The sequence below is a fragment of the Musa acuminata genome, chromosome BXJ3-1, assembly GCF_036884655.1.
Source record: "Musa acuminata AAA Group cultivar baxijiao chromosome BXJ3-1, Cavendish_Baxijiao_AAA, whole genome shotgun sequence".
Lineage (NCBI taxonomy): Eukaryota > Viridiplantae > Streptophyta > Magnoliopsida > Zingiberales > Musaceae > Musa > Musa acuminata.
Genome location: NC_088349.1, coordinates 4150432 through 4177206, shown reverse-complemented (window position 1 = coordinate 4177206; position 26775 = coordinate 4150432). Strand labels below are relative to the sequence as shown.

The 26775-nt window shown below is 36.5% G+C and overlaps 5 protein-coding genes across 6 annotated transcripts; 3 read left to right on the top strand and 2 right to left on the bottom strand.

The window, feature by feature from the left end:
- The first annotated feature begins 228 nt into the window (after positions 1-228).
- On the top strand, positions 229-5214 carry LOC135628516 (ABC transporter I family member 11, chloroplastic-like). The gene is made up of 10 exons (XM_065135226.1): positions 229-497; positions 715-769; positions 1203-1282; positions 1379-1430; positions 1527-1660; positions 2521-2635; positions 2855-2941; positions 3048-3096; positions 3390-3474; positions 4850-5214. The coding sequence occupies exons 1-10, from the start codon at positions 412-414 to the stop codon at positions 4926-4928; spliced, it is 822 nt and encodes a 273-aa protein (XP_064991298.1). The 5' UTR covers positions 229-411; the 3' UTR covers positions 4929-5214.
- Positions 5215-7172: 1958 nt separating this feature from the next.
- LOC103986752 (protein RALF-like 33) lies at positions 7173-7538 on the bottom strand. Its single transcript, XM_009404848.3, has one exon. It carries the CDS (start codon positions 7536-7538, stop codon positions 7173-7175), a length of 366 nt encoding a protein of 121 aa, XP_009403123.2.
- Positions 7539-10338: 2800 nt separating this feature from the next.
- Positions 10339-14131, top strand: LOC135629707 (plant intracellular Ras-group-related LRR protein 3-like). The gene is made up of 3 exons (XM_065137516.1): positions 10339-11158; positions 13132-13298; positions 13373-14131. Exons 1-3 carry the CDS (start codon positions 10439-10441, stop codon positions 14019-14021), a joined length of 1536 nt encoding a protein of 511 aa, XP_064993588.1. The 5' UTR covers positions 10339-10438; the 3' UTR covers positions 14022-14131.
- A 625-nt stretch (positions 14132-14756) lies between these two features.
- Positions 14757-16459, bottom strand: LOC135583422 (uncharacterized). The gene is made up of 3 exons (XM_065137517.1): positions 16282-16459; positions 16066-16194; positions 14757-15114 (listed from the first exon to the last, which is right to left on the bottom strand). Exons 1-3 carry the CDS (start codon positions 16318-16320, stop codon positions 14935-14937), a joined length of 348 nt encoding a protein of 115 aa, XP_064993589.1. The 5' UTR covers positions 16321-16459; the 3' UTR covers positions 14757-14934.
- Positions 16460-16784: 325 nt separating this feature from the next.
- Positions 16785-20892, top strand: LOC135628181 (cytochrome b-c1 complex subunit 7-2, mitochondrial-like). Of its 2 annotated transcripts, XM_065134720.1 has the most exons (5): positions 16785-16961; positions 17050-17207; positions 18084-18131; positions 18728-18795; positions 20664-20892. In XM_065134720.1, the coding sequence occupies exons 1-4, from the start codon at positions 16865-16867 to the stop codon at positions 18752-18754; spliced, it is 330 nt and encodes a 109-aa protein (XP_064990792.1). In that variant the 5' UTR covers positions 16785-16864; the 3' UTR covers positions 18755-18795; positions 20664-20892. The 2 variants fall into 2 exon arrangements, with proteins under 2 accessions (XP_064990792.1, XP_064990790.1); XM_065134718.1 differs by lacking the exon at positions 18728-18795.
- Positions 20893-26775: the final 5883 nt, after the last annotated feature.

Genomic DNA, 26775 nt, shown 5'->3' with positions numbered 1-26775 from the left:
AAATGCAAAAGATCCAATTAAAATTTATTACTCGATTTAAGATTCTTGGTTTTACAATACATCTCATTGATTTAAGATTTGGATCCATTAAACAAAGGTAGCTAATTAGGATTAGTGAAGTGAACCGGGTTTAGTTTGCGTATCCAAAAGTTTGGGTCGGGTTCGGATTGATGCACATCATCAGTCATAGATAAGCTTATAGGATCGAGAAATATGATCCGAACCCTAAGTTTCGGGTCGGATCTTTGGCTCGTCGATTCGGGCCCCCTCTTCTTAATACGGAAAGGAGCGATCTTTTCCCCTCGGTTGTCCGCTGCTCAGCCGGCTACGGGCCTGCAGCCTGCGAAGAGACGAGCTGCGAGCACCGTCCGCCGCCGAAAGACAGCAGCCGCCTCCGTCAATTCCGCTTCTATGGCGTTCTGCTATGGCTCTCCCTGCTCCGGGTTCCGCCACAACAAGTTATGCGCGGCCGAGATGGTACCCTCCGCATATCGGAGGTGAGGTGCTTGACCAATTGCTTCTTAGAAACTTTCTAGTCTTTTGTGCGGTGTATATATATATATATATATATATATATATATATATATATATATATATATATATATATATATATATATATATATATATATATATATATATATCTCCGAATTGTGCTTTGCAATGCCTCTAAAATATCTCCTATTACCAATTCCTTCATTTTATATTCTTACCAAGGGTTGCTACCAAATCACGAGCACTTCGGATCTCATCTGACCATTCCTGCATCGAAGTAAGTCCCTTTCCTCTGCCGATTAATCTTTGTATCTTTTTTTTGACTGTTGGATTGTAGGGGTAAGTTAGCTACCACATTCGATGACAGAAACCGGTGATTGATGTGAAGAGAGCTGGTTTCGATACGTCAAAACTGGAGAAGATGACCATCTTCTCTCCTTATATTATGATTCTTTTTCGGCCGGATATATAATTAGCAAAGCTGATTGGATTGTTCATAGGATGGCACAGTTTGGCATGATGTTGCATTCGTTAGGAGTTATAAGTTGACAGCTTGATCTTCACATTTTATCAGCCACAGTTTTTTTCCAAAGTTTTGTGCAAATTCTGAGTATCTATTTCTTCTTCTAATACGTCGCATCTATTAGAAATCTTTTGTGGTTCCGAACATTGTCATCTTTTGTAATTATGCAGTTGATTTTTGTTTTAAGGTAAGGAGAGTCAACTATCGGCCACCTGGGACTCAGCACAACCTCTTGAATGAAGTTAGTTTGTCCCTTCGTGAGAAAAGGTACGTGAGCAATGACCTAATCCACTTTTAGCCAGTAAAATTGCAAATTTGAAAAGCTCCTTGTTCATTACTGAACTTGTTTGTTGGTTCCTGCAGCTTTGGTTTGATATTTGGACGAAGCGGAAGTGGAAAAACTACTCTCTTGCATGTTTGCCTCCAGACCTAGTGTATTATTATTCATGGACACTGATGGTCCACTTGAAGCCCCTTTCTTTATTTCACTCTTTTTGATTCCTTAATGCAGCTGCTGGCTGGATTATCCAAACCTACATCTGGGTCAATCATTGTGCAAAGATATGGGTATGATGGAAAACCAAGTGACTCCCCTGAACCATTAGCACCAGAAAGGGTTGGTATTGTGTTTCAGTTTCCTGAGAGGTACTAAATGGTTCTTGTATTGTTTTCCAATCATGAAACTCATATGTGTCTTTCTATCTTACTTTAAATAACAAAAGGATTTCAATTAATATCTTTTCCTGTCAGGTTTTAGATTTCTGAGAAGTTCTCCTCACGATAATCTAACCTATATATAGTTATATTACTATTCCAGTTGACAAGAGAACAATATAATTGGCTTAGTGGGTTTGATTTCTAGGAGTTCTTTTAGTATATCCCATCATTGTTGTCTGAAAAAACAAGTGCTTTTGATTTTAGTGTGCAAGATTATATTCTAATAAATTGAAAGATCTATTGGTTTTAATTGTGCAAAACCTGTTAACTTGGGAAATGAGGGACAAAAATGCTTCAGATTAAGGTTGCTATTTGCTCTTCATGCTAACATAATTATTCTAGATCAACTGTAATAGAATATAAATTTCTCTAATGGAATACCTACCTTCTCGTATTGTTCAGAAGTGCATCAAGGAATGTGTTGAGTTCAGAAACTCTCATAAGAATTAAATTTGCTTGGTCATCTAGAATGATTATATGATTTCAATGTTCTACTTTAACATTATCTAAGAAGTATTTTGGCTCCTAATATCAGAACAATCGTTCTGCAATGATAGGCTTGATTAATTATTTAGGAGCACAATAGGACTTTCCAGTTATTGATGAACCACTTTAATTGAACCTTTAACGTTGGTCTATCTTCACAAGTCAATTTATATGGTCAAGGTAATTTTATCCATTACATTTGATCCCATAGAGATAAGAACAAATAAAGATGCTTTGTTTTATTCTTTATAGCAGCGATTGTTGTTTCTTTTCCTTACTAGTTTGAAATTCTAATACATTAGGTACTTTTTAGCTGATACCATTCTCGAGGAAATGACCTTTGGGTGGCCAAGGCAGAAGGCAGATTTTACATTGAGAGAACAACTTGCTTTGAATTTGCAATATGCAGTTAATTCGGTAAACATTACTTTCTTATTTCTGTGTGAAGTTCGTATGTTCTAGATATTCCAACACTGTTCTGTTTTAGAACAGAAAACTTGCTACCTGTGATATATTTGTCAGTATTACCCCTAAAAAATGGTTTCATGTTAGAGCTTACTAAGAAGATTGCATGACCTTTTGAGAAATTTGGAAATTACAGTCACTGGTTCATTGATACTTATGCTGGAATTCCAGGTTGGGTTAAATACAATATCTTTGGATGAAGATCCTCATTCTTTGAGTGGTGGCTATAAACGGCGCCTTGCCTTGGCAATCCAGTTAGTAAGAATTTTTTTTGGGATGCTGGAGCGAACAGGAATTTAGTTATGGCTGATGTGTGATCAAATAATTGCTCCTTTTGTGACATGCTATCTTCTATGATTTTCAGGTTCAGACACCACAACTACTGTTACTAGATGAGCCACTTGCAGGTCTTGGTATGATCAATTATACCTGTTAAACAATTATGAAGTTGTTGTTGATCTCCTCAACATCAAACTTGCTTGCACTAAAATAATTTTAGAATATATACCGTTTTATCTTGTTTTGGATGTTATAGATAATTCTCCTGTGAATTGCTTTTTGAAAGATGATACAACATTTAACTCTTTATGGATGGTTTCTTGAGTTCCTGATTTGTCCCCTTTACTTTTATATATACATTGTTATGTTTTATGAGGATAAAAAAATTTGTTTCTACCTCATTTGTTGTGATTCTTCTTTTAACCAGATTGGAAGGCTCGGGCTGATGTTGTGAAGTTGCTAAAGCATCTAAAGAAGGAACTAACAATACTTGTCGTCAGCCATGATCTAAAGTGTGTTTGCTTTTTCTGTTTGTTGTCTTCTGTTTTAGGAATATGCCATCTTTTTTTTTTTACATGTGAAAGAAAAGTACTAATAGAAATTTAGTTAACACCTGTCACATCATTTTTTAAAGCAATATTGGGACAATAATTGTTTTATCCATAGAGTAATTTAACTGCCAATTTATACTTTATTGCTTGATTATCAAACTCTTGTCCTTTAAGAAATTTGTCTTTCTAGATATTTGGATTATTTCAATGATAGATGAAACAATTCAAGGTGCAAAGATATCATCAAATTGTCATGGTGAAGACAATGTTGTCAATAAAATTCTGAACTTCTTTGCAACTAATGAGATATTTGTCATCTGTGTCCCTATAATCTTGCTTCCCTTGGTAAATTTGAAAAAGGAAAAAGAAGTTGCAATGGAGATGGTGCTAATGTTTCAAGTAATTGCAATATTTTTGTTAAAAATGATAAGAATCTTGGTATGTGTGCTACACAATTCATGTCTTTGCATCTAGGAAATCTCCACTTGTAATAAAAATTTGGTATGTAGCCATAGGGTTATAGACCTTGTGAAATTTGCTGATGTCATTGTACTGTGTGTTGAAAAATAAGAGAGTTTGCAATCTACAAGAGCAAAGAAGTAGAAGTCTATCATAGTTAGAATTTTGGTCAAAATTCTTTTTTATAAACCAAGTGGTTTGGGCATTATATATCATCTATCTAAATTGTTAGTCTAAATGCTTTACTAATAACCAGATTACTTATAGAGCATATGTTGTCATCCTGTTAATCATGTTTAGTTTAGGCACTGTGACTCAGCATCAAAGCTAGGATAAATGTCTTTTTTCTTGTAGATGCCTTTATTTATCAAATATATATTTTGATTTTTGGGTGCTTTGGATGTTGTAGATCTTGGTTATAGTTTATCTCCATTTACATGATTTTGTAATATAGTTTTATATCCATAACATGAGAACAGCCTTGTTTGTGTCACCTATGTCTGTGGGTACCTGCAATCAAAATAGCTACACATAAGTTAAATAATTATGATCAGTGTTTGATATTTTCTTAGTCGTGGTCATTCATTAAAATTTGGATATTTTAATGTCTCAGATAAGTACTGACTCATGTGTTGCATATATCAGATGTGGACTACAGATATTATAATGTTTTTGGCACCATTCGCTATTGTGATTAGCAAGTTAACTATTGTCGACTTATTCACCACACTAAACATCAATTCGGCAACTGCTTTTTGTTATGAAATTTCAATAAGCAAACCCTCAATGGTGTGTTATCTTATTGGAGCATCTTCATTGATGCATTTTTGTTTGCATGGATCTGCTGATGTAGCATACTCTTGTTATCCCTTTTCAGGGAACTGTCATCTCTAGTAGATATATCTTGGAGGATGCAAATGGGAGGAATTCTCAAAGAAGAAGCATTTCCTCTTTAATCAGCCTGTGTATGTTTATCAAGGTTGGTTACTTTGATAGACTAATATAATGAATTTTCTGGATCAGCAAGTGACATCTAACCATCACATTTCAAAGATATTATGCAGTCTTTGATCACTCGATATGGTAGTGGAATAGTTCATTTCTCCATCTTCCGAAACATATAGTTGACAGTCTCTAAACAGTGTGCATCCTGCTTATATAGTGTAATTTATACAACTAACAGCTAAGAATATGTATGATTCATCTCTTGATAATTTCAATTGGTTTTAAAGAATTTTGACCTATTCTCATTTTAAAAAAAGGATGATTTTTGTCTGTTAATTTCCAAACTCTTTGAAGACAAACTGGGAGAATCTGTCTAAGAGATGATTTGAGGTCTACCTTTGGCAGAGTAGAACAGCTCCACAAGCATATTAAAAAGATAAAATAAAAGGCAAGAAAAAAAAATTCTGAAAGCAAGTTTTCCTTTTTATATATTTTATTACTGTTGTATTTTTCTGGTGATAAATAAGCTATGCCTTTTTTTCTTGTATTGGAATAATTAAATTACATTTCTCTCCTGCATTGCCATTGGAGAATATATATATATATATATATATATATATATATATATATATATATATATATAGTAGATTTTTTTAATCAAATTTTTTTATATTATATATTTTTATATAATATAAAAAATATATTATTTTCTGTAGTTAGATATTTTTAACATTTCAATTCTTATATTTCAAAAAGTTATATTAGGATTTTTTATATTTACGAAAATAAATATTTAATCTTATATCTCTCTACGTGTCAATTATGTTGATAAAAATATCATATGTTCAGTGACAAACGGAAGTGAGATAAAGTTAGCATATGTTTAAGTTTAAGGATCTTAACATAATTTAAAAAAAATATATAAAGATTAAAATATTAAAGATAATTAATTATATAAGATAATATGTAATTAATGCTTTTTCGATTCTCTTACCAATTACTTCCCACTTGTAATTCAAAACTACAATGCCAAACTATTGAGGCGGCCACAAGTACTTCTCCAACAAAAGTCATTAATGCTTGTTGTTCCACATCTCTTCTTCTAAGAAACACTATTCCCTTCCCCTTCTCTTCCGAGCAATCTGTCCCTACGCCAAGAGGACCACAGCAACACATTACACAAGGAAACAAAAGAGAAATGACATTTCTTCTACTGCAGTTCATGTTCCGGGTTATTGTCTCGTTGGCAGCCCTTTGCAAGTGCTGCAGTTTCTGTCACGGTAGTCTTTGGCCACCTCTTTAAGACCGCCGGAGAAGCCTACTACGATGCACTCGAACTCGCCCGCTGTTTTCTTGTGTCCCTGTTGCAGTACGTTGTGGAGCTCCTCAAGGACATGGTCATGTCGAGTGATGAGCGTTGCGACTGGGCCACTCCAGCTCACAACGTCGGCCATCGCCGAACTACTGGAAGAGAGCAAGATAGCGCTCGGCGGACTGGCCGCAGGCGTTCACAGGGGCGCCAGAGATGGTCGTCGAAACAGCTGAAGTATTTGGAGCAACTACAAGGATGCTGTGGGGTACATCATAACGCTTAATTATTCGATTCTTGTTTCTTCACTTCATTAGTTTAGCCGTTAAAGCAAACAATTAGGAATTCCATTAACATTTTAGACAAAGTATGATGCCTTACAAGTTTGTTTTTATTCCCCTGCTAACATTAAAACACTTCTTTATATATCCATCCAGTCTAAATTAATTTGATCTGACTTGTATGTCGAATATCGTCATGTCGAAGTCGTTCAGTATTCAAGATTCGAACCAAAGAAATTTTTTTTATGTCATGTCTTTTGTCTCACTTCAATTCGAGGGGCTAAAGATATCTATGTCCAATATATCAAATCGTTTTCCTCTTCTTCCAACCCTCTTAATTTCCTTTTCCTCAGTATCTAAAGTTGTTCTTTGGGAACAAGTTTTGTGCATCATCAACAGGGAACAGAGTGCTTCTCATGTGTAATGGACACTTAACAGCAGGTTATCTATCCATAGATCGCAACATACAAACATCAATCAACTCCAAACAAGCATCTGACTTGAGATTTTTATGATAGCCCAAAGGAAAAGCAAATAGCTACTAGTGGATGGATCAATTGCATCCCTTTGAAGAAGTAGTAACGATGGTGAAGCTACTACATCCTGAGCAAAACACTAGTGACATGGGGGAAGCATCTCTCACCTGAAGCTTCACACCGTTCCTTCTAAGGGCTGTCACCCCTGCAGCCACTGATGACCTGACAACCTCTGTTGTAAGGGTTCGCACTTGGGAAGGAGTGGCAATTGTAGTAAGGGACTCCGAGCTTGGTGCAGGGCACCACATCCCCCTTGAGTGCCTCATAGCTGATGTACTTCTTCCCTGAAGCAGCCCACAGCAGCCTCCTGGTCTCCTCTGTGCTCATCTCCATCTCCATCTCCATCTCCATCGCATCCTCTTGTCCACCGTAAGGCATCTTCTTCTTCATCACCATCACCTGCCTCGAGGTGCTGCTCTCCAGGAGGAGGAAGAGAAGAAATGCCAGGGAGATCAGGCCTCGCTTTACACTGAATCCCGAGAAGGGATCTGCCATGTCTTCTTGGCTTTGGATCACAGAGCTGGTCTTTTGTTCCTGTGGGTGGGAGGCTTTAATGAGTTGTCAGCCACTCCACCTGCCTTGGCATTGTGGTCAGTGAAGAGAAGGGACCAGCAAATGACTGTAGGCAAATGAACAGGGGAATGCCATCTCCATCACATGTGGAGGATTTAGAATGTAGTAACTCTGGCTTTTGTCACTTCAATTGATTACTGCTGCAATGATTGTACTACTAAGAACAGTAAGGTTTCACTCATCTTGTGAAGTTGGGGAGTAAAAATCCTTGAATTTTCAGAGGACTCTTATTAGCTGGAGGGAGCCATCATGCAGTAGAAGAGCCTTCTTCAGTGGTCTTTGATATCCACATTATGTATGTGGTCCTATAGATGTAATCTATAGTTATACTATAAACATTACATAAACTTAAGATTACATACACATTTTAAAAGCTGATAATTCTTTAGATGTAATCTTTAGCTATACTTCAATCTTAATCCATTCTAACAAATAAAGATTACCTGATGCTAACAACTTAATATCATGGATCGGGAGTCTATACAACTTTGTCTTGTCCCAAAAAGATAAGATCATCATGAAAAGTTCCTCTGAGGGCAAAATAAAAGATAAAAGTTGAATAAAGATCGAATTATTCCGATGTGATCTATAAATCTTCGGGGTTATCTCAAGATAGGACTTCGATGAGCTCGATCTCTTTAGCACCTACACAATAGAGGACGATCCGGAGGTGTCGACTGTCAGTTCGATCATCTTCGACATCGGGAAGATACATCGTTATCTCCTACCTCACCTCTTTAGTGACTAACAATTGATATTATGATTGATATCGGAATATTTCCTGTCACCTCACTTCTTCAAACCTTCCATCATATGAACAGAGATAGTTTTACTTTAAAAATTTTACTTTCTCTAAAAGAACTTGAATATCAAGTTTTTACAGCACTCTCATAATAATATGGCAGCCACAATAAAAAAATAATAATAATAAAGATTACATGCTTGCTCACAATGTCATAGATTTGGGCTCCATGTTGACTTTATGAAAAACCAAAAACCTCAAACAAAAGCCATTCTTTGGTATAGTATCTGAGACACTGAGAAATCTCTTGCGACTTGTTCAAATTTGTTGGACCACCAAAAAATAGTTTCAGCAGCAGGCGAACTTGCTTGAAGTCTGCTTTCTCTCATCATTCCCATCCCTGTAAGGCTTACACTGTTGAGAGACAATTCTGGTTTGTATGAATCAGAGTTCAGAGCCTTCCTGCTGAGGTTATTATACATGTCCTCGATGACAATCTCAAAGGCCTTCTTCATATTCGTAGAATCAAGAGCAGAGGTCTCAATAAGGAACAGCCCTTCAGCTTCTGCAGAGCTTTTTCCTTCATCGACAGATATATTTCTGATGTTCTCCAAATCATATTTGTTGCCGACCAGCATCTTTGCGACTGTGGCGTCGGAATCCACTGCATCATGTTTTGAATCAGAGTTAAGATGCATAAGAACATTGTTGTATTCAATAATGAGCAACAAGAGTCATTTGGTGATGATCTGAAGATTTTTCATTTCAATAACTCGACAGATAGAATCTAAGGTTTTAATTTTCAGATTCTGTTTGAATTTTAGATAATAATATTGATCGAAGTCAACTCGAAGTTGATGAGAACGAATGAAGAGACCAATTCAGACGGCTATTTCCGATTTGTCGATGAACAATCAATCTCATATAAGCGATGGTCTTAGAACTTTAAACTACGTCATGATTGACTTCAAATTGACTTGAATGAACACAACGAATCAAAACACGCGTATGAACCTGAAACCTTTCAGAAGAAAACAACGTTCTCATGCAACGTGTCAAGATCATCTCAGCGACCAGAACCAGGACAACACAGAAGTTGCAGTTGGAGAGACAAGACGAAGAAGAAGAAGAAGAGAGAGAGAGCTGTGAGAGTTGAACAGCAGCTCGGACACAAGATGGAAGAAGAAAAGGAGAGAAAGGAGCCGAGGAGGAGGAGGAGGAGGAGAACTCTACGACAGAGAGAAATGGGTTAGATCAAGGAAGAAGAAGAGAAGGGAAGGATGAGAAGCCCCGAGGCCTCCCTCACCAGCAAGTTCCTCAGCCTGATGATCTCTACAACGAACGGCTGGAGCAGCTCTGATTGAATCCACTCCATATCCGACCGTACGATTTAGCTGCAACATCTCATTTCTATTCTACGCATAAATATTTTACATGATCTCCATAGTCATCGCTACTCTCGCTCGGCAACATTAGCAGCCATTTGGCCGAGCGTTGCAGGTAACGTAGATTGGCTTCTGTTCTTCGTCAGCTCTGTTGATGGTGATGTCGTTGTTCGTCGTAATCTGCAGTAGTCGTCGTCTTTTGTTGTTTTACTACTTTGGTTTTATTCCATCAGTAGTATCTTTTTTGCACTTCGTTTGTGATTGGACATTCCACTCGATCGAGGATGAAACTACTAATTCAGGTGTTCTATGTGTAGATTCGAAGAACACACTCTCACGGAAACTTATATAGAGACGAGAAAATATAATTTGATTCGAAGAACCCCAAGTATTTTTGGACAAAATCTGATCCTTCGGGGCTGATGGCTGATGAGAATGGTATATATATACTCGATTTGATTACGTACTAAATTAGGATTAAAATATATATACCGAAATTTGTGATCAACCATCGATGACGAAGACGATTATGGCTTTGAGATTTGTGCAAGCGGTCCAGATTGTCCCACAGAACCGGTCTCACTCTTACCTGTCGCTTCTTGGTTCCCATCTATTGCTGCAGGACGAACAGAGCTGCTCACCCCAATTCTTTCTTTCTGCTTCTTCTCTGGGAGATCGAGATCGAGATCGAGGCCATGGATCCCAACCCCAAATCCTTCCCCATCCTATCCTACGTGATGTCCCGCCTCCCTCGGATCGCCTCCTTCAAGGCCGGCCAAACCCACATCGGCGACCACGACATCGAGCAGCCGCCCCACGTCGACGTCGATGTCGAGCTGGTGGGACGGATGCCCCGCCTCCAGCACCCGGCGCTCCTCGCCTCCATGGCCACAGTCATCGCTGACGTGGCCCAGACCCGCTCCGTCCTCGGCGTCCTCGCCGACCGCCCCGACCACGAGGCCGTCGACGCCGCCCGCGCCCGCATCGCCGAGATCGACGCTGACCTCTCCGAGCAGCTTGGGGAGATCGTCACCGCCTCGTGCCCCGAGGGGACCGATCCGCTCCAGTGCCGGGCTAGGGCCGAGCGCGAGAAGGTCGCCCTGCGCGCCGTGGTCCAGCTTGACGAGATGCACGAGGCGTACGAGAGGTTTCTGAGGGACGCGGAGGAGAGGCTGGTCAAGATGTATGGTTCTGCCGCCGAGGGCAGCGAGGCTGTCGGTGTAAGGGAGGGTCCTGCCGTGGTACAGGAGGAGGGGGAGGGAGTGACTGAGGAGGTTATCCGAATTCTGCAAGAAGGATCAGGAAATTGCTTGGAGAGAGTGGACCTCTCTGGCCGACAGCTACTGTATCTTCCCGAGGCATTTGGCAAGCTGCGAGGCTTGGTCTCCCTCAACTTGTCCAACAACCAGTTAGAGGTCTGTTCTTGACTCCTCTCTAGCTTGCATTCTTTTCCTTGTGCTGCAAATTATCTTGGGAAGCTTATTTGTGGTCATAAAGGACTGGTACAAGCGTTGTAGCGCATGTACATGTTTTAGTCATTTTCTATTTTCCTTTTCAATTTTGAACATTATGCACGATATTTGGTAATTTAAAATCTAGTATATCGGAATTTATGCTTCGGAACAACCAGTCACTTGAGCTGTTCTATTTGTAGGAAGGATATTAGTTCAACCCTAACAAAACATAACTTTGATAATGTGTAAGATGATTAATTTATTGTTTCCCATTATTGCTGTGAATGGTTGATGCTTTTATTGGTTATCTCTTTTGTTTTTTTAATTTGTTTTACTTTGAAGGGTCCGCAGAAGTAAATTGTTGCAACTAAGTTGCACCAGTCTCAAATTTCTATACCATGGCAACTATGCAAATAGTTTACAATAATAAGAACACTAATAATTAGGGACTGACTTATCTAAATGGTATTAGAGGATACTTTGCTTTTGCAGGTCTAAACAAGTTGGATTCACAGATTTGGTCATATATTATCATTTATTATGAATGTTGTTTTAGTTGGATGGGAATGATAGTGACAATATATCATTCTTCTGAGAAGGATGTTGAGATTGATTTGTGCTACTAATAGAAAAGACACTGAAAGAAAATATGTGCGCTCTCGAAGAAATCCGGGAACCACCAGTCAAGGATAAAATGAGTAAAACACCGTTAAAGGTGAATTGGCTATGCCCAAAGAAGATATAAATTGCCATATGATAATATTTTTTATCTTTATTTCCTACATTGCTAAGGATAAATTAAAGGAAGTTGACGAAGAAAAAGGTGGAAGAAATCAACATTTGGTATGGTTGAAGATTTCATTCTCTATAAGGAGGTCCCATCATTCTATAAAAATGAAATGAAATAAATAAGATAATTGACATATATAATAAAAAAGGCAGATTATTTACCAAGACAAGTCTCAAAATTTATCTTCCTGAAAAAAGGAAGAGACAAATGATTTATTTGCCTTGATGTAATTATAATAAGTACTTTCTCCCACAATGTGTGGAGTACTGCAAGGCCGTAACCTTCGTGAACTAAGTTCATAAGATTTTGAATGAGTCCAAGAAATTACTTGTTTTGTAATTTTATTTTCTCTCACCCCCAGGTATCATACCATTTAAATCCCACCATTCTGAAATCCCTAATAACCAATCTATTTGCCATCCTAGAATTTCCTTTGACCCTGCATTAACCCCAAACTGCAGTGAAACTGTTGATATTGGAGCTCCCCATCATTAGAGACTGGTCAATCAACCTCAAAAACAAATAAAGCTAGTCAAGAAAGGTGGCATCAATTCCTTTCTGCCGGCTCAAAGCTGGTTTGTGTTCGCAGCAAAGTTTTACATCTCGACAGTAAAAGCTGGTACAAATATGTATTTACTGGTTTGATCAAGTACCAATATTGAAACATCTAGATCGATATCAATATAATACCATTCTTTTTTTTATTATTTTTTTATAATATTGAATGGTATATATTAGTAATTTAGTTATTTTATGTACAATAGAAATCTTAATTCATGTTCAATAGTAGTGGTAATTTAGTTGTTGGAGTTTGGAAGAGCAGATCAGTGATAATTGAATTTAGTTTTACTTTTTCTGGATGAGGATTTCGATTGATGACATTGTTTGGTTTGGTATATATTATGTTTTTAAGCTTTAAAAACTGTGAAGGAGCCTCCCCTCATGTTTTGCATATACACTATTTTTGTTAAACAGGCTTTAATATTGTGGCCAAACAAACTGTCATAAACTAGCTTCCAGACAAAAGATGTTTATCTGTTAGTTTTTCGTTCTTAGCTATTATCTTGCTTGTGAATATGCCTGCATGTTCTGGTTGCATCTGGAAATTCATTCAACAACACGGATCTCTTTGATTCTTTTACAGGCTATTCCAGATGCCATATCAGGGTTAGAATGCCTAGAGGAACTTCGACTTTCTTCCAATAGTCTCCTTTCATTGCCTGATTCCATTGGGCTGTTAATGAATTTAAAGATCCTTGATGTATCTGGTAACAAGCTCAAGTCACTACCAGATAGCATCTCAAAATGCAGGTATTGCTTAAGAACTTTCCACCTTAAGTATTTATCAGATTGTTCTTGGGGAACTCATTTTTGTTTATGTTCAGGTCACTGGTGGAGTTTGATGCAAGCTACAATGAACTAACTTACCTGCCAACAAATATTGGATTTGAGCTGCAGAATCTGGAAAAACTTTGGATCCATCTCAATAAGATACGATCTCTTCCCACATCAGTCTGTGAGATGAGATCTTTGTGGCTTTTGGATGCCCACTTCAATGAACTTCGAGGTTTACCATATGCCATTGGTAAACTCACAAATCTCGAGATTTTGAATCTTAGCAGCAACTTCAGCGATCTACAAGAGCTTCCTGCAACATTTGGCGACCTGATCAGTCTTAGGGAACTGGATCTTAGTAACAATCAGATACATGCACTGCCGGACACATTTGGTCGGCTAGACAAGTTGACAAAACTCAATTTGGATCAGAACCCACTGGTTGTTCCCCCATCGGAAGTGGTAACTCAAGGAGTTGAAGCAGTTAAAGACTACATGGCAAAAAGATGGCTTGACATCTTGTTAGAGGAAGAGAGAAAGAGTATGGCTGAAGAAACCTCACCAGCTCAGGTTGGTTGGTTGGCGCGCAGCACGTCATGGCTAACCAACTGGGTTTCTGGAGTTTCTGGAGGTGTTGCAGAGCACCTTGGTGCTGGACAAAAGCCTTCTAGAGATCCCTATCTTGATCAGCAGCTGTGATTAGATTCTCATGACCACGATATGTTTAGGACTTCCTATTTTGTACAGTTACTGGGCATGGAACATCCATCTCATTTTAGTATGTGTGACGTTTCTCTTCTTTTGCAGCAGTTTGTTTGTGCGCTGGTGTCAGTTTGTTTGCAGCATGATTCCAAGTTCTCTGATAAGTGGAAGGAAATGACAGTAAGCTATCCACATCCAGTTTGTGTCCAAAGCTCACATTGTTTCTCTCTCTAGTGCCTACACTTTCCAGTGTTCTTGTTTAGGACTTGAGTACCAATTAGACTAATGCTTATTGACTGGTATTATCAGATGGAATAAGTTTTGGTTTCAGAACATATAGTCTGATATCAGTGTCTATATAATTTAATTTCAATTTTTCTATTAGTTTCTCCATCTATATCAGACAGCTTGATAGAGACCGAAATCGGTATTAAAATTCTTGATCTCTGTTCTTTTTGAATTAGGGTTGTTGGATGCTTGATTAAGTTACCACAAATCCCAAAAGGATAAGTTGTTAGGGAAGAGATCAATATACTTAAGAAGTCTTAACACATTGATTTTTGTTCAAACAGCTAAATGCAATCAAATCTAATTCTAGTTTTCATTCTGTCTGCAGCTAAGCTAAATCATGAGCATTTTGGTTCATTTGCTGATGCACTCGGACAACTGTGCATCAAGATCACATTCCAGTTCCCAGTTGAGCCACCTCAGTGAACAAGCAGCAAGGCAATGTGAAATCAATCTGAATCTACATGTTCACATGTTCCACTCTACATCCAATTAAAGGAAACTATCATACAAATTTTTGGTGAATCAAATCAAGATGGGTTTACATTTGTGGTCACTCATCATGGACTTCTACACAGCTTCTGTCGTTTCTTTACTGGATCACCCTTGTTTCCATTGGACATCAAGATTGCTCAAGCAGGTTCTCCAAGTACAAGTTCAAAATGTATCTGCTGGTTGACTGCACATCAAGCCTCTTCTCCCTTGGTTCATATTTTCCTTTGCGCAGCTGGTACCTGTGAGTCACAGCAGAAACTGTGTATGTCTGGCCTTCTATTGTCACACTCTCTCCGCAGTGTATGTTCTACATCAACAAATAACACACACATTATCATGCCAGTCAAACAATTTAAATCTCGATCCATCTTATATTGGTATGATTTCTTTCGTCAAACTATGTACAGAATTTCATATTGTCTTTTGTTCATCAAAAAATTGAAGAAAATATATTTTAGCTATGATTCAGAGAGGAATATGATGAGTGTCAATAGCGTCTAAAGATTGAAATAAATTTGAAGAACAAAAGACAGAATGCAAATACCTCCATGTCCGATACTACAACACAAGATTTTTATCGTGAGACAATTCCAAACTTGCTGAATATATTTGAAGAATTTGGAGAACCATCTTTTCACTAACATTTCTCACTTGAATTTACTGATTAATGTGACATAAGAAGATGAGTGGAAAAAAGGGTCAAGTCTCCTGGAAATATCTAGAGTTTCATATGGGGCATGAATGATTAATTCTTCTTGATCTGCAAAAGCTGAACTTTAGTTTACTGAATGTGATTGAGCTGCTAAATCCACAAACAAAAAAAGATGCATGTTACATGTTTCACATGAGGAAATAAACCAGCAGTTATATTCTGAGGCCAAAATGTCACAATCAAAAGCAATATTAGTCCCATATACCTCAGTAGTTGAGATGAGCAGATGTTTTTGAGTCTAAAATTAGGGGAAAATGTCTTAAGAGTGCTTTACTAAGAACATGAGATCCCATTTGTAAGAACACACAGTGTGTTGCACTTGGTAGATCTACTGGAGGGGAAGAATGCATTAATTAAGCCTAAATAGTTGATAAAGGCCTTTCTACTGGATTATATCTCCCATATTGCGGGATTTGATGTCATTACTTGCTCTAAGACCATGATAAAATGATCACATCGGCAACGAATGCTCTCAGTATCTTAATCTACCAAAAAGCTATACCCAACAAGGAGCCAGAGAAAGAGGGAGAAGGCTTGAAGCAGTACCGAGGGAAAGCAGCGGACGCCGAGGCTCCTCGGTGGCGGGGTGATCTCGACTACCTCGAAAGGGTGGTGATGATCCCTGTCCCTCTCCTTCTTTCTGCACATTATCCGATGAACGAAGCCACCCCGCACCTGCCAATTGCCCAACATCGTCATCCTCATCATTTGGAGTTCCTACCGAGCACATTACAGAACATGAATCAACGACATCCTTCCCACCCTGCGACAGGAGAAAGAACTGGAAGCCATGGCCGCCATTTGGTCTTGCGCTGAGGAAGAGAAGAGAGAGAGGCAGTGGAAGAAGAGGAGGCTGCTGCCGTGTGGCTCACAGGAGGGAAGTTGGAGAGAAAGATATTTAGTCACGTCTGGTGGTTGGTATTGGCCGCAGCGGCTGCGTAGTCTCCATACACAGAATACAGGATGTGGTGGCTCTTTTGCACTTTAATAGTGTCGTCAAACATAGTACTAAAAATAAAGTGGAAATTTGTAATAAATTAATTTTACATAAATTTCAATTTATATAAAATACTTTGTGTTCACACGAGCTCATACGCCACGGACGCACCCGTTGTGGCCTTTTTATACTACCTCCTTCTTTATTGGCGGAGGGATGACCCCACATTCTGTACCGACCTACGATACGGGTTTACGCGAGGGTAACAGGAAACGGGTGGGAAAAAAAGTAAGCGGCAAATTACTCTAGGGATCTCTAGAGGTTCTCGTGTAGACGTAGTTGGTTTCGGCAGCGGTAGCGAAGGTGTTGGTGATCGTTCTATCGGTCGACCGGTCGACGGATCTGACGATGGCGTCGTCGTGGATGCAGTGGCTCACCAACCCCCGCCGCAACTGGTTCGCGGCCCAGCACTACAAGGCTCTCTCCAATCGCCTCAAGAAATACGGTAATCTCACCCTACCTCGCCGTCGTGTTTCCTCGATTCGAGCTTCTGGTATCGGGCTCTGGGTATCTCGCGTTTTGTTTCGGTGCAGGGCTGCGCTATGACGATCTGTACGATCCGATGTACGACCTGGACATCAAGGAGGCCCTGGCGCGGCTCCCGCGCGAGGTGGTGGACGCCAGGAACCAGCGCCTCAAGCGCGCCATCGATCTATCCATGAAGCACGAGTACCTTCCCGAGGACTTGCAGGTCTGGCCGGAACTTATTGCATTCTCTCTGTTAAGAATCAGACGGATGTGGTGCCATGTGAGATGTGATGCATTCCGATCTAGGAGTTTAGATTTTGTTTTATCTTAGATCGACAGACAGTGCTTTACTAAATCAGAGTGTCTTTGGTATCAGTTTAAGTTCAAATTCCATTGGGAGAGTGAATGTTGTCTGCACCTCTTTGGCGTTCACTCCTAGCATTCTATCTTTGGATTCTGCTTCTAACATTATTCTTTTAAATTACAACTTGCATGAATAATTTACAATGCGATCCATGCTGAATATGAATTCAAAGATCATGAATTGATGCATCTCATCTAAGTATTAAGTTTTTGGTTTTTCTTACTTTACAATCGATTTTACTTTTTTTAGGGATCTTGAAGTTATTAATTACTTTTTAGATGTTGATTTTGTGTAGGATAAGATTTATCTCATAATTGTCCTAAAAAGATGAATCTTGAAGAACATATGATAGTCCCCATGGTTAAATGATATCTAGTCTTCGTAACAGTTGAATGGTTAATCTATCATATATGTATATGGAATGAAGGAAACGTTTTATTGTCTTTTGATGGATTTCTTAGAGTGATGAATTCCTAAGCCCTGTTTTTCTAGTTGGACTCCTTTTGAGTGGTTGTATGTATCCCTTGAATTATTTTTGTTGGGCGTTGAGTTTGTTTATCTTCCCTTCAATCTATTCCACTTATTTAGTCTCCATCCCGTCATCAAATTTTTATTAGAGCTTCTCTTGTCATCAACAACTTTTGTGGTTTTTTTGTGTGTATAGCAATGTACCAGAATTTCTTTTCTCAATACTTACTTTCATTATCATTTGTAACAATATTATATTTTTCACAGGCATTGCAGACACCTTTCAGATGCTATCTTAAAGATATGCTGGCTCTTGTAAGTATTACTTCTAAGCACAATTTACCTGGTCTTGACCTTAGAGCTTTCCGTTAAGCTTGTGGCCATGTGCTAGAGGTTATATCTTTGGAGTTGGTGTGTTCATTCTCATAATCAGTAATTCTAGATATGGTGATCAGAATTGTTCTATATCTGCCTATTAATTGCAATTTCATTTATGTGAATTTTTGTTTTGCACAATCTTGTATTAGCTTGACATTATGCCAAGGTGAAGAGCTGTGTATAATATATATCCTATTTTAATTGTTTTTAAGTTGTCAATGATAATACGGACAATAACTTGGCGAAATTGTTTCTTATCTCATTAATTTTACTGGTCTGGATGATGCTACAAGTATTTTTGTATTTATAGTGGTGTAATTTGCATATGCTGTAATATTACTTTATTTGACCTGTACATGTTTTTGACCTTGTCCCATAAGCTCCAAAAAGTTTTTTTCTTTTGAATAAAGGAGGAACCAGAGTCTAGCTCTATATCATATTAAGTGGTTGTTCAAATTCTTTAACAAGGCCTGTACCTCCTCCCTTGCACTACTTAACAATGGTTTAATATGTTTTTCTGTCTCCTTGTTCAGCTTGGTGCAACCCGACTGCTGGTCTAAGGCTTTCTAGTGTAGTCCTTGGTCCCTTGCATTGCCATCGTGTATGCATCCCTCTGTTCTTGGATCTCATTTTTAAGTTTCACCATTGTTTTCAATTTTGGTCATAAATTAGATATCATAATCAGTCATTTTCTATTTCTCTGATTATATATATATATATATATATATATATATATATATATATAATATTTTCATGTGATTGTTATTTTATTTTTTTCTGATTCTTTGAGATATCTTTGACAGTTGACTGATTATGATATCAATTTAGTTCCCAGAAAGACATACATATTTGGAGAACTAAATATGTATATTCAGTCATTTTATTTTTCTTTTAATGCTTGGGATGGGAAATCTTTTCATTGATGCTAACTTTTATCTACTAGTCTTATGTTAGTTTATCATTATCCTTGGCCATCTTTCATCTCTAGGGCATTGGTTAAGAAATTTTGGGTTTGGTAAGTTCATCTATGAATTCACATCATGCTCAATTCCAAATTAGTATCTTGTCAAGCTTTATATTGTTGCAATAAGGACTTTACTAGCCTCTCTATTCTCCAGAACCACATGATGTTCAAAGCAAGTGCTTAAAACTGTAGTTAGTAGAAACAGGTTTCTCCATATTTCTAAGGAGCCAACAGATGATATTTGACTAAATGTCTAATGTTGCCTTTATAGTGATAAAAAAACCCTTCAATGCCTAACCATTCCTACACACTCCAGATTGCTAGCATAATTGCCAATAAGACCAATGAAACATGGGAACGGCAAAAGGCATGCCATGCCCAAATCTAATCCATGATATTGAACCTTGGTAATCCATGATATTGACTCGATTGGCATATCCTCTCTTTTTTCTGGTCACTAGAAGCTCTTCACACTGTTGGCATATATTACAAAAAAAGATAATCAAGTGCACTGCAGGACATGGCTTAGTCCAGGATAATCGAAAAAAACTTTTTTTCTTCAGGAGCTCAGAGATGGTCCTGATTTTACATGTAACGTCGTGCACTCAGAATACTGGGATAATTAAATGAAATGAGGGATGTAGCGTGGATGTGTGGAGGGATTTGATAGAGTTTAGGCTTCAATAAAATGAGGAAATAGACAAATATTTGCTGGAATTCTATAATTATATCCAAATTTATTTCAAAAAATATTGGTGAGGACTAATTTTAATGGAAATTGATGTTGAGTACAATGATAGCAACAAAAAGAAAATTCAAATAGAAAGGTTAGAAGGAAAAAGAGGAGTAAGATTACTGGAGACAAACTAGAGCTATTTTTTATCAAGACTGTACTGATTCTGAAGCATAATATCTTCAATCATTAAATCACTTAACAGCCAATTACTATCTTGAACAAGTTAATATAAGCAATCTGATGTTTTTAGAAGGCCATTCAAGCAGTCCCATCGTGAGGAAATTCGGATTGGTAACCTTGGAACTCTTTCTACTTTATGTACTTTCTCACTATATGGTTCTTTACAACTATACCTTAGAACTTTGTGATATTATTTACTAGATGGACTCTGATATCAAACACTAAACCATTTTCATGGTTTGGGCATGCATGTCTGTCTTTAGATTTGGGAATGAAATGGAAGATGGTTATTTTGTACTTGTTACTGCTGTCTATGCTATATGCAGATCTGCTGCTTTCTGTTTCTATCTTTTTTGTAAACATCTGAATAATTATCAATAAGTTAATTAGCCAATCTCACTAGGATGATTCATCGTACTTGTGATGATGAAGTATATTCACTGATAATTCTTATAGCAGTTCATCTTTCAGACTAACAGCTAAGATTTGTTTTACTTCTTGGGGAATGGCAATTAATTAACCTCTAAGTGGTTCAAATTTCATTTTTAGCATGTCAGATCCGACAAATTTCTGGTTCTTCTCTCTGCAGGTGAAGAAAGAGAATGCAGAGCGTGAGGCACTGGGAGCTTTGCCTGTTTATCAGCGCACAATTCCATGAGATATCAAGCAAGATCGTATTTCGTCAATGATTTGTGACGGAATACAAGAGCAGTGCTCGAAGTTATTAGTGTTATCTGTAGCCTTCTACAAGTTTGTCGCATAAATTAGATGGTGTGATGTCATTAACTTAAATTAATTGATGGTCTGATTGCTGTTAATTCTTTGGACTTGTTGTTTATATTGCATTTACGCTTAACAGTTTTCAGAGAGGTGTTAAATTTTAACAATTATGGAGTCTTCAAAAGGTTTTCTTATCTCTTCCAGTCATATCTCATGGTAGTAAACCTAATTGATCTCTGCAAGCTGCATCAACATGGACATGATGTCAAATTCTTAGATTCTGATGGTTTGAGTCTTAAAAATATTTAAAATTTTAAAGGTATTTTAACTCTTGCCGAGGGTGTTTATATCTTTTAATTACAAGGATAAGAAGAAGAAAATTTTATAGTATTTATTAGTCATCTTAAATGTGTTTGTCGTCTTTGTCCTCAATCATTCTCTTTTACTATTGTGATCTTTTTATTAAGAAGAAGAAAATTGACCCTTGTTCCTATTTGCATATCTTCGTGTCGTCATGCTCATGTTAGAGACACATGTTTGGTGCAATTGTGAGTCATCATTTTGCTGGCCTACAATTGGCCCCATGCTCTTTGCGCAATAAGGTTCTCCAACTAAAAATAGATACTCCGAGGATTATTGTAGTGCCCCCCTTACAGTATTCTTAAATAGAAACTTAAGATAAATAATTTCACCTGCCGAATGTAATTCGTATATCATGACCAATGTGGTAACTAACGTGTAATTCATATGGTTAAGCATGACTCAACTCATGTGATCGAGCATGGTCTAACCCATGTGGTCAAGTATGACTGAAGTCATATGATTAGGCATGTTCTAACCCATGTGACTAAGCATAATCCAACCCATAAGTTAATCGTGGTCCAATTTAGTGGTAAGGCTCAACCCAACTCTTAAGCAAGGCTTAACCTAGCCCGTGAAGCTAGGCTCGCTTAACTATGCAACTAGCGTTAGACATGTCATTGCCCCTTTATCTAGCCCATTATATCTCATCCCAATATACTATTTGGGATAAGCATATATAACTCACTTGACCAATCTAAGACTCAGGTGGGTTAATCTTGATTAGCAATATGCAACATGGTCTAATTTTTTCGTTAATTGACTAAATAAAAAAGGTTTGATCTCTTCAAGCTAGTTTATGATGATTTCATACCAACTTGACTAGTTTATTAATCAAATCTAAATTAGATCGATTCTATAAAGATTTGAGGATGATCTATTAGGTCATAATTGAATTGAGTTTGGTTTAAGTCAATTGAGCTAAAATTCTAGTTGATTGAAAACTATAAAGAGATTAATGCCTCATGTTTTTAAGATTTGATAAGTTAAAATTTTTATCTAAAGATATTATTTAAAATAATTATTGATTTTCTCTTATTTTTTAAGATTAAATTGATAATATTAATGTGATTATTACCATATAGTATATACGAGAGTAGTTCACATTGAAAGTGCAATAAGTGAAAAGAGCTACGATTCTATCATGGTACAAAACCACCAATTGACATAATCTAGTACGCCATACATCAAACATGATTTCCTATAATATTTTATCATACTTTTTCTTGGATGCATATATAAATAAATAAATAAATAAATATAAATAAATGGTCATAATTGACTATGTATCCTTGCTTAGGATGGGTAGGGTGATTCCCTTCAAAGATTAATGGGTCATTAGATATAATTAGATAATTCCTCCATGTCAAAAATATGTGTCTCCACTTGGACAAGTGAGATATATTATTTTTGCTATTATGAGAAATATGATATTATCTCGATCTACTATTGGGAGTATGCACTGTCGAAATGTGATGTGCATCTTTATTATATAACTATTATGTATGTCATCAAGATATGTTACATATAACTGATGCATGATTTTGTTTATTGTATAAGAATTATCATTATTTTTTTATACATGAGTTTTATAATGAATTGATATATTATCATTTTATATTAATTTATTTATATTTATATATGTTTTATGAATATTGATTATTATGTTTATAATTTTTTGAAAGTTATTACAAGTGTATATATATATATATATATATATATATATATATATATATATATATATATATATATATATATATATATATATATATATATATATATAGTTGTTGATGTGTGTTTATTCTATATTTTATCTTTAAAAAAATATTACTTTGTAATAGATTTGAGGCTTGTGTGGAGAATATTTTTTTTTTATCCCTTAAGACCCCTATTAGGAAGATATGATATTTTTTTAGTTTTGTAAAAATAAAAATTTGAATTCAAAGATAAAGAAAGATAATATTTTCTAAACTATGAATAATAAAATAATAATTTATTTTTATAAAAATTTGGGATGTGATAATTTAATAATTTTATTTTTTTGCTTAAGTGGGGATGAATTTAATCATTGATATTTTTTTCTTTCTTAACATAAATTAATTATCATAAATAATATATTACTTTATTTAAATTATTAACTTCCTTATTTATATAGTATTGTTAAGGAAATAATTAAAATTGATTTCCTTATTCATGTGGATAAGTTAAGAATTTTATAAATTAAAGTTATTAATTAATTAATTTCCTAATGAGTGATATAATTTTTAGAAAGTAAATAATTCAAATTTTTTTTATGTGTGAATCATAAGAAATAAATATTATAATTCACGAAAATAAAAAAATAAAAATAAATTAAAATAAAATTTTAATTATTGCTTACCTTTGGGAAAGAATTCATCTTCTCCTTATATAATGGGAGCTCTCCATCTCTCATAGTTAACATTGGAAGAAACGAAGAAAAGATTTTTTTTTGGAGGAAAGGGTCTCTAAGGAGAGGTAGTATCATCTATTTGTTTCTTGTCAATTTTAATTTTAATTTTAAACTTTTATAATAAATAATAATAATAATAATTAAATTATAATGTTAAAATAATTAGTTAATTTAATCTAGTTCTAATTGATTTAAATAGATATATAAAGAATTATGCATGATTTGTTTTATGATTTAATCAGTTTTAAATCTAAAATCATGAATCTAAATGAATTAATTTATGAAAAGAATGTATCTATGATTAATTGTTATTTTATAATATTTTTTAATATTTTTAAAATATTAAAATTTAATTAAATAAGATATATCAAATTAAAGTCTAACTTGAGTTAAGTTAATTATTCAGACTAGCTCATATGACTAGGTATGATTTAGTATATGTGGTCATACATAATTCAGTCCACTTGATCATATATATGACCTATGTTATTTTTCTAATGGAGTCTGAGGATAATTATGATTAAATATATTTTCTTGTTTGCTGTAGCATGATTTATGATTAATTTGTTTTTCTATGGAGTCTAAGGATTTAAAGGGGCAAATTTGGCAATATAAAATATAAAACATGGATCGAAGGCCCTGATCATGATTTAAATAATAAAGAATACATGGTACTTCAAGAGAAAGCTGGAAAGGGCTGAGATGCTGGATATCAAATCTATCAAAAATAGTTGTGTCGCACTCAATCTGGTGGACTCCTTTGTTTGAAGTATGATCATGCCAAAAATTAAATTAAATTATTACTTTACTTTTATAAAGATTTAGATACGCATCCAAGTAACGTTAAAGATTTATAATGGAAAGAGATTGAGAAAATATTTAATCAAGACCTCATGATCAGATTGGGACAAGTAATTTTTCTATCATTAGGCTAATTTTCAGTAGATATTATCAAGAAGACTATCATGAGTATGAGTAGAGGAAGACAAGCGTTGAGTGTAAGAGTGATTGTATTTAGACTTGAGGAGAAAGTATATATTATTTTTAATATGCAGAGGGGTAGATTTGAAAAACCAAAATTTTGATTTAGCAGAGTTGATGCGTTACTTGGTAAGATGTTCATAAGTTGAAAAGATAGGTTTTATGGTCAGTTAAATCTTCTTATTGACTCGAAGGTACAGTAAACTATGTCACCAACAGCAAACAAATAACAATTTAAACGAAAATGAAAAGAAGTAAGTTGTTTCTTTTTGAGCTGTGACTTAATTAAGGGGTGATAGGAAATGTATTAATGGTTACATCACTCGAAAGTTATCATAGAAGAAAAAAAATTTAAGTCACTCTTTTGTCCATGTGGACAAAGGTCTCAGATAGATTGTTCGGAGGTATCTCCCTTTTTATCATTCATGTAGATAAAATGTTAAGAGAAGGATGTTGAAGTAGTTATAGGTTGTCCCCTCTAAAGTCAGATATAAAAGATAATCTCCAATGCTACGTCAAAGTGTTCTTTTCCCAAAAGAAAACCCTTACCTAGTATAGACTTAGACCACTAGCTTAAGCGTTAGAGAGATTGGGTCAAAAAATTCTCTTAATATTAGTCTTAGTGTAGGTAAGGCATAAATCGATCCGTATGAGAAGAAATCTGTCACGATGGAGACACATGTCAAATATGCTTAAGATGTGCGAATCGGAGAAACTCGACTCGTATAAGAAAAAATCCGTCATGGTGGAGGCATAGGCTGAGTATGCTTGAGATGCGTGAGTCGAGAAAACTCAACTTGCATGAGAAGAAATATGTCACAATAAAAGCATAGACCGAATGTTCCCGAGATGAGTGAGTTGAGAAAACTTGACCTATGTAAGAAAAAATCCACCATGGTAGAGCCACAAAGCAAAATGTGCTTGAGGCATGTGAGTCAAAAAAACTAAACCCATGTAAAAAAAACTCGTTACGATAGAAGTCACAAGTCAAAGAAGCTTAAAGTGTATGAGTTGGGAAGCTCGACCTCCATCTCTGCCCGAGGCATGGATGTCGAGAAGCCCGACCCTTGCCTCTGCTCAAGGCGTGGAGGTTAGGACGCTTAACCTCTGCCTTCGCCATCATGTGAGGTGTGGAGGTCGGGATGCCTGACCCCCGCCTCCGCCCGAGGCATGGAGGTTTAGATGCTCTACCTTCGTCGTCTCATGAGGTGTGGAGGTCAGGACACTCGACCCTCACCTTTGCCCGAGATGTAGAGGTTAGAATGCTTGACCTTCATCGTTATATAAGGTATTGAGGTCAGGATGCCAGACCTCTGTCGTCGCAAGAAGTGTTAGTCGAAAAAACCCAGCTCTCAAAAAGAGATTTCGAACGCTCTCTTGTTGGATGAATTAAACGTCATACTTTGAGCCCTTTTAACAAGAGCCTCGAAATACGCTATGGGGTCAAATAATAGGGAATACATTAATAGTCAACCATCATTCGACACGTAAGCACCACGTGAAAGCTATAATGGAAGGAAAAAGATACAAGTCACCCTCGCTCGTCTGCCCGCTTGGACAAAAGTCCAACACTAGTTGTTCGGGGTTGTTGCTCTAAATATCCCATTCGAAACTAAATATAAAAGATAATCTTTGACTCTACGTCGATGAACTCTTTTCTTAAAGGAAAACTCATACTCATTATAGACCTTGATCACTTAAGCGTTGAAAAATCAGATTAAAAATATTATTTAACGTTAATCTTAATACCGGTACGGTGCTGGAAGATCGATAACTCAATCTTAAGGAGCCATCTAGAGCAGGCGAGATTTTGTCGATGAGTTTCCCTAATAAGAGGTTTTGATAGATTCACTTGGACGATTTGCTTCACTTAACATGTCCTTTCCTACTTTGACATTTCTCCTCCAATATTCGGTAAAGATGACATGTTCTTGTTGCCATAATCACCCCTGTCACCATCTACAATTATGTCAGCTTGTGGTGTGCCTTTGGAGTTGGGACTGCCCACTCCACCACCACGAGAGCCTTTTCAGCACCAAAGCTTTTCAACTATACTTCGTTTGTGGAGTCTGTCATCAACATTTTTAGTAGATTATTTGGATTGGGCAACATAAGGGATTGGAAGATTACCTCTGCATCCACTATGAACATTCTAACACGAATAGCGGAAGAGAGTTCCCTCGAGGACGCCTCCGATGGCCTTCGACGT